This window comes from Leuciscus leuciscus (genome assembly GCF_965113295.1).
Source record: "Leuciscus leuciscus genome assembly, chromosome: 1".
In the NCBI taxonomy this organism is placed as follows: domain Eukaryota; kingdom Metazoa; phylum Chordata; class Actinopteri; order Cypriniformes; family Leuciscidae; genus Leuciscus; species Leuciscus leuciscus.
Genome location: NC_138725.1, coordinates 46,221,403 through 46,234,793, shown reverse-complemented (window position 1 = coordinate 46,234,793; position 13,391 = coordinate 46,221,403). Strand labels below are relative to the sequence as shown.

Below are 13,391 nucleotides of genomic sequence, written 5' to 3'. Positions count from 1 at the left end.
ACATACATTCATCCCTGAACGCACACACACACACTCTCTTCCCGGTTACTTCCATGTCAGAGTCTATATTTCAAGAGATACGGAGAGTACCGTGGGCAGAAAGCAGCCCCTTTCGCTCAACATTTGCGTGGCTCCGACAGGCTCTGACCCATGCATAATTTATCAGGGCTTTGCTTTTGGGAAAGGGTTTCCGCTGTGAGGGCATCAGCCCATGTGATTGGCTAGGTCACCACCCCACAAACTCCTGCAGCTGTATTTTCCTCATTCATTGCCCAGTGATTACCGGTCCTGCAGCGGCCAGCAGAAACACTCACAAGGGCAGTGCCTCGGCAGAAAGGGCAGGAAAGCCCAGCGCTCCACCACCGAATCTCAGTAAGCAACGTTCTCATCAACACCTGCTTTCAAAGCATTTCCTTTCTTCGAGATGCAGCAAATTAGAGGCATGCCGGGAAATCTCGTTCTTCTTCTTTCAAAGAGCTCTCTCTGTGACTTCAAACTACATAACCAGTATCTCTTGATCTGCTGAAGTATGACATGGAAACAGAGTGCAAAATAACACAGTGCGTGCGGCGTGTTCGTCTGGGAGCGCTGCAGTGTTGATGTAATTAACCAGGTTCTGCTGGCAGGGGCTTCTTTACATCTATTAACTTATGTTCACAACACACGTCTGAGCTCCGGTTTGATTTAGCATGGCATTTTCTGTGCACTCCCTTTGTCTAACCCTTCGTCTTTTGTGCTTGAGCGAGGCGGCTGGAGTCAGATTAAGAATAACTACTCAATCTGCTGCAAAATCCAAAGCAAACTCCTATTCCCAGCCATGGACTTTAACGGTCAGGTTTGCTGATGCTTCTGGGAACACAATACATTTTTCAGCAGCTTTAAAAACAGGATTACATTTAGGTTTTGCTGTAAACAAAAGCCTCTGCTGGAAAATCCAGCCTAAGCTGGTAGCTTTTTTTTTAGAGCACGAAGGCTGGACGTTTCTAAACGGTCTAAACTAGCTGGTGAAAAATGGTGGAAGAGTAGTTCTCATAGTGAAAGGGGAGACTTCACATTCCTTACTTCACCTACAAACACATTTAAATATACCACACTGAAAATATTTGTGAGAACCCCAGAGGTTTGCATTATTTTGAGTGAATACGACTAAATTTCAGGCTGTTTCACTCACAAAGCAATCAAATGAATTCAGGAGACTTTAAATACTGCACACAAATCATGTAAAAGACTACTTTTAAATGCTTTTTTGAGCCTGACAGTTACAATCATTGTCATTCTTGTGTTTAACGAATAGAAAGAGGGAGTAAATGAAAGGATTTTTTATATTTTGGGAGAACTAATCCTTTCATTTTGCTCCTGAAAAGCAGCCTCTCTTTTTGTTTACTCGTTTATTTTGGAGATATAGTTTTTTTTTTTTTTACAGCTCCTATGCTAACTTTACTATGACCCGCTAAAGTGTGCAATTTTTGTGCCATTAACATCACCAAAGGAAATTGAACAAATAATGATCTTTTGTTGGCTGGATATGATGATTGATATTTTTCAACAAAGAGAGCAATGTTTTCATAGCATTCCAAAGACACTATTTACGTGTTTTGGGGGACAACAGCTGATAACCAGCTAATGAGAGGTTTAGAACAGCTAGAAACTAGCTACTATGTTCCAATACACAGCTATAGTATCTTAAAGGGTTAGTTCACCCAAAAATGAAAATTCTGTCAGTAATTACTCACCCTAATGTTGTTCCAACCCCGTAAGACTTTCGTTCATCGTCGGAACACAAATTAAGATAGTTTTGATGAAATCTGAGAGCTGGCTCACTTCTTCATAGGCTGCAAGGAAATTGTTAAAATAGTCCAAGTGACTACAGTGGCTCAACGTTCCTACGTTCTGACGTACAACCCAGAAGTGCTGTTACACTACGTGAACTCACTCAGAGGCCCACACAGAAGAAAATGAATACCTGTAGTTGAATAAAGTCGTTATTTTTGTTTGTTTTTGCGCACAAAAAGTATTCTCGTCGCTTGATAAACTTAAGGTTGAGCCACTGTAGTCACTTGGACTATTTTAACGATGTCTTTACTAACTTTTCTGGGCTGGCAGATATCAATTACCTTGCAGCCTATGAAGGAGTGAGCCAGCTCTCAGATTTCATCAAAAATATCTTAATTTGTGTTCCGAAGATGAACGAAAGTCTTACGGAGTTGGAACAACATAAGGGTGAGTAATTACTGACAGAATATTCATTTTTGGGTGAACTAACCCTTTAAGCTCTATTTTCCAACAGGGATTTACAAGACTGCTGGTTAAACAGTCATGCTGTGCCACATTCCAGACTAAAATGAACCGTGCATACGCTTTCAATCTCATTTTTCTACAGTATACACACACCATAAAGTCCCAATTTTCCCAAAACATCATAAAATAGCTTCAATTGGCCTCGTTTTTATTCAAAATGAATGCTTCATGAATAGGATTCTATCAACCCAAGTCAAACGGCGTGTTTGGATCTCATCTTTGCATCGCTGAGATTGCGTGTATTCTTCTCCGGTGTGATTTGCACAGGCAGCATGATTTGGCAGGAGGCTATTCCGAGCTTCATTCACTTGAGGTGTTAGTCAGACTAATCTCATTAAAACGCAGGGATTTTCTCCTCTCCGGCTCCCTCTTCCCGTATGAGGAATTAGTCTCAGGTGCACGGTGACATGGCTTCATTCACAGAGCGGAGGGAAGAAACAGGCTCTGCTCTGAGCTAGATACTGCCAGCCCAATTCATTTCACGCTCTCATGTAGGCCAGATCAAGTACTGAGGAGACTGCTAATGTGAGGTGAAGTACATGAAAGCAGCTTTGCACTTGAATCCAGGCTACATGGGTCAGCCGAGACCATTCTCACAAGAAGAATGAAAATATATTGAGAAAAATGTATTCACACTAAATCACATTTTTCTTTCCCTTACTGAATAGAAAAAATAAACAGCACAATGAATCATTCAATAGAATTTGTCAAACTGACTGGTCAATCAGTCTAAATATATACAAAGAATTCATCAGTCTGAATCATGGACTGAATCAAGCAGACATTTCACTTCCTAAGTGAATTGTCTTGGATTAGTCACTCAGTCATTAGGTTATTATGGAAGCCATGTAAAAAATGCAAATTTGTAATTTGGTGAAATGTAAATCTAAACTTAAAATTACTGTTCATTTGACAAACAGGGTCGGTAATCTCTTATGCTCACCAAAGTTATATTTATTTGATCAAAAATACAGTAATATTATGAAAGATTATTACAGTTTAAAATAACGTTTTCTATTTTGATATGTGTTAAAATGTATTCCTGTGATGGCAAAGCTGAATTTTCAGCATCATTACTCCAGCCTTCAGTGTCATTTGATCGTTCAGAAATCATTCTAATATGATGATTTGCTACTCAAGAAACATTTCTTATTATTATCAATGTTATAATTTTTGGGGGGTAGTCTTTTGAACAGTAGTGTAATAATATGATAAGAATATTTTGGAAAAATCTGTTTTTCATTTAATTTCATTGGTGTCTAAGAGAAGGAAATGACCTTTTTCTCTTACCCATTATAATGCCGTTGGGGTCCACAGGGGGCTGCCAGACCACCCTCACCTCTGTCAGACGCACCTCCGGGAACACAAGTCTCATGGGTGGCCCAGGAACTGTTGAAAGGGGAAATGAGGGTGCAAAGATGAGACTACTATATCATCACATGACTCTTACAGTAATTAAAACACCTATAAACCTTATAGAAATCGAAATCTTTCTCTTGAATTCTAGCTGAACCACAAGCCCAAATCAAAGAGCTTTAATAGAGGTTATTTAGCTTTCAAGGCAGCAGCGGCCCTCTGAGACAGCCTCTGAAATGGTATTTACGTCAGGATAAGGTAAGATAAAAAAAATCTGCTTTGAAAAAAAAATAAAAAACATTCATAAAAAGACAAATACACAGGAGAAAGAGACAGTTATGACAGCACTCAAACTGTGGCAGTTTAATGAACATATTCAGGATTAAATCTCTTCAGTGGTTAACAAAGTTCGTCTGTAAGAGTGAATGCTTGTGTTCCATCCATCTGTGCAGAAATATTTTTCTCTGATCCGCTTTGCTATAAAGACAAATAATGTGAAGTCTGAAAAATAATAATAGTTCTGAATGGTTGTTAGCATGTTGCTATAGTATTCTGAGTGGTTACTAGGGTGTTTTTGGTGGTTACCAGGGAGTTGCTATGTGGCTGCTAAGAAGTTCTGAGTGTTTGTTAGAATGCTGCTTTAGTATTCTGAGTAGTTACAAGGGTTGTAGGTGGTTGTCAAGGTGTTGCTATGTGGCTGCTAAGAAGTTACGAGTGTTTTCTAGCATGCTGCTATATGGCTGCAAGGATACAGTAGGTGCTTGCCAGGGATTTGCAATGTGGTTGCTATTATATTCAGGGTAGTTAGTTGCTAGAATGTTGTGGGGGTTGTCAAGGCGTTGCTATGTGGCTGCTAAGAAGTTTGAGTGTTTTTTAGCATGCTGCTATCTAGTTGCTAGGATACTGTAGTTGCTTGCCAGGGATTTGCAGTGTGGTTGCTATTGTATTAAAGGTGGTTGCTAGAATGTTGTGAGGGTTGTCAAGGCGTTGCTAAAGTGTTCTGAGTGGTTGTTAGCACAATGCTTTGGCGATATGAATGGTTGCCAAAGTGTTGATGAGATGTTCTGGGTGGTTGTCAGCACATTATTATGTGGTTGCAAGGTTGCTGTAGGTTGGTTGCTAGGGTTCTGTCAGTGGTCACCAGGGTGCTCTGAGTGTCTATAAGCATGTTGCTTTGCAGTGTTCTGGTCTAAAATTGAACCTACAAGCCACGTTATATGAGGTATAATTTAGCTGCAAAGATCTGCTTGATCTATGGGGTTCATTCTAATCTGTCCAAATCTTCCTTAGCAAACACTACTAATGATTAGTTGTCGGCCAGCGAGCGGCAAAATCTGGTCATTCTCCCCTTAGACTTTGTCTGCTTGCCCTTGACAAAAGTATTTAGAGCCATGCTGCTCCATGAGTGCTGCCACATGGCACACCTACTCACTCTACCCCTTCTGAAGCGGGCCATTGCTGAGTCACATGTTCCGCTAGATGGCCAAGGCTCTACCATTGTACGTTAAGACTGAAGCTAATTGCTAATGGGCGATCTGCTGCCTACAGGAGGAGATCAATGATGACTGGAGGATGTAATGACTGTTGCGCCCGACTCTGAAGGACACAGTGCGCACAGACACACACATTTGCTAAAAGAGGGCTCCGCTTTAGAGGACCTTGATTAAGGGGGATGTTTCCTTCCCCTGCTGGTGCATCTCACCTCTAAACATACACACTTTCCTCTCTCTCCAAGGCATCTGTGACAGGCCTATACATCCACTAACAGGACACCTGTAGAGCGACAGATAACATGGAGGGAATCCAATAACGGTGGTGGGCCTGAGGCGCACACACACACACTCATAAAACAGCATTGCAAACACACCGTTGCTGTGTTGTACGAGAATAGCCGTGCTGTACAAATGTGGAACAAACACAATCAACGTTTGTGCCGTCTCTCGACCACTTCTTTATTTCTCTCTGGATTCCCCCAGTCGATGCGGTCGGTTAGGCGGATTCTATGTTTCATTTCCTGGACATTAAGGAACTTATAAATCTAACACATCTGACAGCGATTTGATTTGTATTGCTTTTTGCAGTCATAGTGTGTGGGTCCACAGGGACACATGTCCACAAGAAGAAGCTCTTACAGTAGAGAGTGCTTTTCCCAAGATACCTCTTTCTCTTTCCAATGTATTGCTAGCATTCATCATCCTGCTATCAGCCCTTCGTGTGCCATGAGGCTTATATGGAGATTACACGCACATGAGGGGTAGCCACTTATGATGCACGACTCGTGACTTGAGTGCATTTACTCTGCATCTACAATTAGAAAATCCGTTTAGTAATTACTTCTTTTAGCGGGTCACTAATAAACACTTTCATGCCAATCTTTTAAGAGACATGCGGACATTAAAGACTGTAAGGCAAGCTAATCTAATCGCAGTACAAAAAAGAACCGTCCAATTTGCTGCCTGTTTTGCTGATAGGTCTCTGATTAAATCCAATTACAGGATGTTTAGGTTTAGGCAAACAAAAGCCAGGACAATCACTCAAATCCACCCCAAACAGGATGGACGGCCTGCAGCATCTCCAAACCCCTGCGTACGCCATTCGGGCCTGGCTAAAACGGTGCTGTACCATTAGTCCTTAATGAGGTCTGTTCTGGAGGGGAATTTAAAAGGCAAACACACAGATAATTGCTGCCAAGGTCGAGTGATCACAGACGGGGGAACATGCTGCCCGGGCCCTGCGCTTCCATCATAAAAGTGCGGCGGGGAAATGGCCCGAGCTCTCCGCGTCTGTCGAGGGGGAGCTCCATTTACAGCCACGTTTAAAAGAGACCTGTTATCTCTTATTCAGAGAGCAGCACAGAGCTGACCGCAGGCATGCAGACTCCATTAACGTGACTCTGTATCCGGCTGGATTAAGGCTGACCCTGTATATCACATAGTGGGCTTCTTTAAATGGCTCTCACCAGCCAGGGGAAAAGGCTTCTATCGCTATCCCCATGACGTCCACTCTCGTGATAACATTTTTGGTTTGTGAGGCAAGTTAAACTGCTCAAAACTGCACAATGTGACAAACGTGGGTTAGTTACAAGGCTGTAACGATCACGCTGAGGGGGACATGTTGTTGTAGCTGTTTTACAAATTAAGAATTATAATATTTACATTAAAACATAAATAAGTGTTTATATTTACATTTAAGTTTATTATGTTTATACATGCATAATTTATTCAATTACTATTATTGATTTACGTTCTAAAATAATGAATACATTTTGTAATTTCACTTTCAGGACTGGAGAGATTTACATAATTGCAGGAAGGGGCCTTTTTACCTCGCTATTGATAAATAAATAAATAAATAAATAAATACAAACATTAATACCAAAACCCAACCCAAAACAAAACAAAACCTTACAAATGGTATAGGCAGCATTTTTGGCTTCTAGAAGTTAAAGAGACTTTTCATGGGCAGATCACTTATTCTACTTCTATGGTGCAGACAGAAAGCAGCCAAAGTTTTAGGGGGCAGAGAAGTAAAGCACAGGAAAAAGTAACCCGCTAAGTCACAATTAATTTGCAGTGAGAGGGCAAGAGGATCAGAGAGCAGACACAATGCTGTGAACCTGTACAGAATCTGTGAAAATGTAGTGCACTTCTGAAAACTGTCTCCACACACAGCGCCACGAGCTGCACCAGGCCACTGCCTTTATTGTGTATGCCAGGGGCCGCCACTGCTCAAAGCAGTTGTTAAATGTTTCACAATTAATTAGTATTGAGTTTTGTTGGACGTTAAACAGAGGACACACAGGAAGGAGAGTTTAATCAAACATTTTTACCAACCTTGACCAGACTTTTGATTGGACTTTGGATGTGGTTTCAAATAATTAATAATGTTTGATTCAATATTTAACAGATTAATAAATAATAAAAAAATGGCGGAAAAAAAACAACTGGTGGAAGTTCAATCCAAATATAGTTGTCCCTCACAATATTCAGATTAGTTATAAGCCCATGTGGGTTTTTTTTCATTGGATGATTTGTAGACCATTACATTTGATTCCCCTTAGTCTTAGTCTTGAATGTGTGGTTACAGTCTAGTTAAGTAACATATACAATGCTTGCTTTTCCATTGAGATACATAGATAACAAAAATAATTTCTGAGTAAAGAACTGATGGCAGATGGTTTATATTTAAAATTAAGTTTCCAAGTGTAACATCCTTGAATGAAATAAATATAATATGAGATAAATAGATATGAGAGAAATTACAATTCAGCACTTCACTTGTGCACACTGTATTGCTTTATCTGACAAATCTCTAGGTACACTGCGCATATCAATTGTTTCTCCAGAACAACCTTGAGGGGGCCTTATTTGTGCCGTTTCCCCAAAACACATTTCTGCTTTAGTCTGTCCCTTTTGGCCCTTTTTGCTGTATAGCAATCATATAAGAGTGTATTAGATCCATCTGTTTTCTGTCTGTAATCCTGACCGTTATAATAGATAGCAAACTATCATACCTCTCTTCTGAAAGCTTTCATTCCTCAAATTCAGCCAACCCTTCAAAGTCTATTTAAGTTGAAGTCCATAAAGTAAACATTTGGAGGCCATCCTCACAGACAGAGTTCTTGTGGTGTCGTACTCTAAATGTTTACGTTTTCTAATCTTAAAAAAAACCTTCTGTAGGGTATTTAAAGGCCTGTATAGCGGTGGAAAGAGGTAAACGACTGTGTGCGAATCAATGAAGTCAATGCAAAGGCAAAGAATGTACACCAAAAACAAATGAAGCATTAAAAACTACAGAAGATCTTCAAAAAAGTATCTGAAAGAGCTTAAGACTAAATGGCATTTTATCTTTTGATTCAATAAAATCCAAGGCTACATCAATCTGTGCATTTCTCGTGCGCAGAGCAAATGCCCAATATTCATGACAGCTCATAAACTTACACAGCTTGGTCAAGGAGGGTGCACATAAAACAAAGTTATAGCATTAAAGGGAGAGTTCATCCAAAAATGAAAATTCGGTCATTATTCATCTCATGCCGTTTCTCAAGATATTTAAAATAATCTTTTTCTTTTTTTTTATATGACAAAAAGTTAAGTTTTAGCTACTCAAATTACAAACACACACACAAAAAATTAAACTTAAAGGGTTAGTTCACCCAAAAATGAAAATTCTGTCAGTAATTACTCACCCTCATGTTGTTCCAACCGCGTAAGACCTTCGTTCATCTTCGGAACACAAATTAAGATATTTTTGATGAAATCTGAGAGCTGATAACTTCTCTGTAGGCTGCTAGGTGGCCCAAACTTGCTGGCCCAAAAGTTATTAAAGAGATCGTTAATATAGTCCAAGTGACTACAGCGGCTCAATCTTAAGTATATCAAGCGACGAGAATACTTTTTGTGCGCAAAAACAAACAAAAATAACGACTTTATTCCACTATTCATTTCCTTCTCTCTGGGCCTCGTAAGTGTTTTTGCGCAGCGCGTCTGTGTTACACGTCACCACGTAGGCTCACTATTGGCCGACGCTGGTCATGTGTGTGACGCGCAGCGCAAAAACACTACGCGAACCAACTAGTGGCCCAGAGAGAAGGAAATGAATAGTGGAATAAAGTCGTTATTTTTGTTTGTTTTTGCGCACAAAAAGTATTCTCGTCGCTTGATATACTTAAGATTGAGCCGCTGTAGTCACTTGGACTATATTAACGATCTCTTTAATAACTTTTGGGCCAGCAAGTTTGGGCCACCTAGCAGCCTACAGAGAAGTTATCAGCTCTCAGATTTCATCAAAAATATCTTAATTTGTGTTCCGAAGATGAACGAAGGTCTTACGCGGTTGGAACAACATGAGGGTGAGTAATTACTGACAGAATTTTCATTTTTGGGTGAACTAACCCTTTAAGTAAAACTACCATAAATAAGTCTTCTGAGGCCACACAACTATTTATATGAGGAACAAACCAAATTTAAGTCATTATTTACTGATAATCTTCCCCAGTAAGTTCCTGAGAACTATTGACAGTTGAATTTAGATTCTGTGAACTGGATCAACTGGTTCATTGAAAAGAAGAGTAAAAAAAAAAGAAAAAAAAAAGATTCATTCGCTGATTTGGTTTTCAAGTTAAAGGGATACTTCACCTCTGGAAAGATGAATGTGTATTTAAAATGGGTCATTTATGTAGAAGAAATGTGAAATTATTTTTGAATTTGGAGCTTTCTAGACTGAGAAAAGTCAGAAAATGTATTTTTGGCTCATGTGGATGAAAGACAACAACTCCCAGAATGCACTTGCTTCGCTGCCCTAGGAGGCCACTCCCAAGCCACGCCTACCGGTAAGAGAGCGCAGTTTAAAACAACAAGGCTAGGCTACTAGCGAGGCTCCATGACGATTTCGAGATCGCCCAAAATGTCCAGGATTCGGCTTTTGCGTTCTACAGTCGCCATTCATTATGTTTACTGTGGCGAGCAGGACGAGGCTGAGGGGCGCGGGAGAACGGCGCGAGGCCGGTGGCGTGATTACTGAGACGTACCGGTCTCGTATCTCTCACGGAATTTTCTTAGCAATGTTGAAACGCACATCAACCGATCACTTGTTTAGCGTTCATGTAAACACTACATTCAGATTCACCAATCGGAATGAATTCAGTTTGATTGAAATAAAAGGTGTGCATGTAAACAATGAATGGCGACTGCAGAAAGCAAAAGCCGAATCCCGGACATTTTGGACGATCTCGACGGCCGGACATGTCCGGGAAAAAGAGTATGGTAACCCCTACTACTCAGCTTTCTCCACAGAGCAAGAGCCTGTTGGCTTACCTTCCAAAAAAAGACGGCTGACACTATTTGTACATTCTGTGAGTGAGATCCCACCCTCTATGGGCGGGCTGAACACATGCGGAACTAGCTCCTACTACTGGCTGTAGTCTCTCGCCTCTGGCCAAAAAATCCTCCGATGACGCAAAATGACGATTTTTGCGTCATCGGAGGATTTTTTCCAGACAAAAAATACATAAATCTCTCGTCTCAGGGGTATATGAGGGAGGAAAGCATGGTAATTCGAAAATACTACAGGTTTTCTACTAATACAAAGCTTAATGCTAAATCCTGAAGTATCCCTTTAAACTCACACTTAAACTCAATGATCCGGTCACAGCAGTGCTGTGGAAAAGATTATCACTGAATAATTATCTATATTTCAATTAGTTTCTCACACAAAGCTTCATGTGGCATCAAAATACTTGGAATATTACAAAGTTTGTTGACAATACTTATATGACGCTTTTCTGTTTTTTTGTTATTTTTGTTATCATTTTGCAGCTTAACAGAAGATGTGACTATGAACTGTTGTTGTATGAGCTGCATTACAAATACTTTGTGTTCCAAAAAAAAAAAAAAAAAAAAAGGGGTTTGGAATGAAATGGAAGGGAGCAAATAATGGCAGAATTTTTTGGAGAAGAATTACTTTAAATGCCCTATGTGGTCATTAAATTGAATCTCATGAATCTCATGAAACAGAAAGATTTGCCCACCATCATCCTTGGTCCTCTCCAGGACTGCAGGGCTGCTGAGTTGCCCATCTCCGATTCGAGTAAAAGCCAAAACTTGGATTTCGTACTGGACGTATTTACGCAGGTTTCTCAGCAAGACAGACTGTGTCAGATTCCCTTTAACCACGTTCACCTGTGCCTCCAAATCCGAGTCTTTCTCTTTGTATAGAACCTAGAAGAATAAGTATATTAAGCATGATCACAGCTCACACCACTGTTGTGAGATTTTGTGATAGTGACTGACTTTAATTTAAGATCACATTAAATGGAAACACACAGGGATAGCTGTTAGTAAGGCAGATTGGCGTGAAGTTAGTTCCTCTGGGTCTTCTGTTCAGCAGGCTTCTTTTGTTTTCTTTTTTCCCCATAAAGCCTCCTGTCTTAATTACTGTTGACTTTAAACCAGAGAAGCTTCTCTGAACATATGGGTACACATTAACTCATCTAACTGAACATATTTATCTTTCTGCAAGGGTCAGACTTTCCATGAATGCATGAATGATCCAGTTGATTACTTAAAATGAAATTAAAATGGTACTGGAACATGCTTTATAGGGCTTAAAAGAGAAACAAATTTTATGATTATATGACATACAATGCATATAAAGTTAAAAGGGTCATATCAAACATACATATCTACATATATATATTTTTTTTTTTACATTTTTCTTTAGTATTTTTTGTCTTGTTTTCTTAAATAGATTTACTTTTACTTATTTTCATATATAATTTTAAGATTAAGTAGTAGAGCTGCAATGAGTAGTTATTATAAGAAATGCTGGCTTTCAATGACGAATAAAAACAATGCATCCTCTTCTCAAGAACCAAAACATCAAATCTTGCATGTCATTTCATCATATAGAAAATGGTTTAAGGGGTCAATCATACATAAGAAAAAAAACAACCTTTATTCACTTCTGAGACGCTATAATTATACTGAGCCAAGGGCTCTTTCAGCAGACATTGTTTCAGAGTACCTCAGAGCACTACTTGACATCAGTCGGAGGTCATTTTATTTGTGTGAAATCACAAAGAATGTAAAAACAAAAACAAAACAACAACAGAGAGCTTTTCGCACAAGTAACCACCTTGTATCCGAGGATGTTGCCGTTCTGCTCGTGCTCAGGAACAGGGCCCCAGGTTACCAGGATGCGACTGGAGCTCATGGCCTCCGCCGTCACATTTTCCGGAGCCCCAGATGGCACTACACAAACAGACAAAGACAAATCACACTCCCTTATCGCACGGTGCCTTTACACACGGCCCACGAGTACTGAGTAAACTCACGTGGATTAGTCACCTGTCCAATGTCATGGGAAGGATGGAAAGAAAGCACACAACATTAACATGTGAGCAAGCAAGCAAGAGTGTGAGCGTAAACAGACCACTAAAAGACTGACAAACCTTTAGCACCAGGCCTTATATCAGGCAGCCCGTTCAGCCCGGAACATCCCTACATGTAGCCACACAACTACATAATGACTCCCTCTACACACAAACTTAATTTCTGCATACGGTCATCCAAATGTTGAAGTGTGCAATTTCTGAACCACTAGTGGCACCAAATTGAATAGCAATATGTTTGAGTGGCCCAACTAGGTTGGGCATAACAGCACTGGCACTGAGTGCGTTTACATGCACGTTCTTAACCTGATAATGCTTAATAAGCCGACAACGTGTGTGGCCAAGAAAACGCGTTCACTTTTTCCTTTATCACCGTGAGGTCATAAACGGATTAAGCATTAACCGATCGACAAAACTCGATTTTTGCCCATTTCCCTGATATCGCCTTAAATGTAAACACCTTAACCTGCGTTCTGTCAGCTTACTGAAGTGTGCATGTGTGATATGTGACAGGAAAGCGTCCTTATACTGCAGATTTAAGCGCATCCAGCCGCAGCGAGTATCGCAAACTCCGAATTTCTCATAGTCTTCATAAAATATAAACATATTTGCAATTGAGTTTGATATCACCAATGACACAGAAATGACACACTTCACCTTTAAATATCAGATTTTAGGAGTTTCCGCTGCAGCCATTTGGGGCCATAAATCTCTCTTGCGTGCATCTTGCAGAAAGCAACAAAAAAGATAATAGCGACACCAGGCAGCCAATCACCTTGCTTCTTATCTGCTGTGTAGGCATGTATTCAGAGCAACTCTCGAGCCAGACAGATTGAGAGTGTTGTGA

General features: G+C 40.1%; 1 protein-coding gene across 5 annotated transcripts in view; it reads right to left on the bottom strand.

The window, feature by feature from the left end:
- The window catches only part of sdk1a (sidekick cell adhesion molecule 1a), a 370,173-nt gene that overhangs the window by 32,304 nt on the left and 324,478 nt on the right, over positions 1-13,391 (bottom strand). For all 5 annotated transcript variants that reach the window (XM_082188880.1, XM_082188881.1, XM_082188882.1 and 2 more), the window contains exons 26-28: positions 12,289-12,404; positions 11,183-11,372; positions 3,589-3,687 (exon numbers count right to left, since the gene is read on the bottom strand). In XM_082188880.1, the coding sequence (XP_082045006.1) occupies positions 3,589-3,687; positions 11,183-11,372; positions 12,289-12,404 (405 nt within the window). The remainder of the gene's footprint in view (positions 1-3,588; positions 3,688-11,182; positions 11,373-12,288; positions 12,405-13,391) is intronic.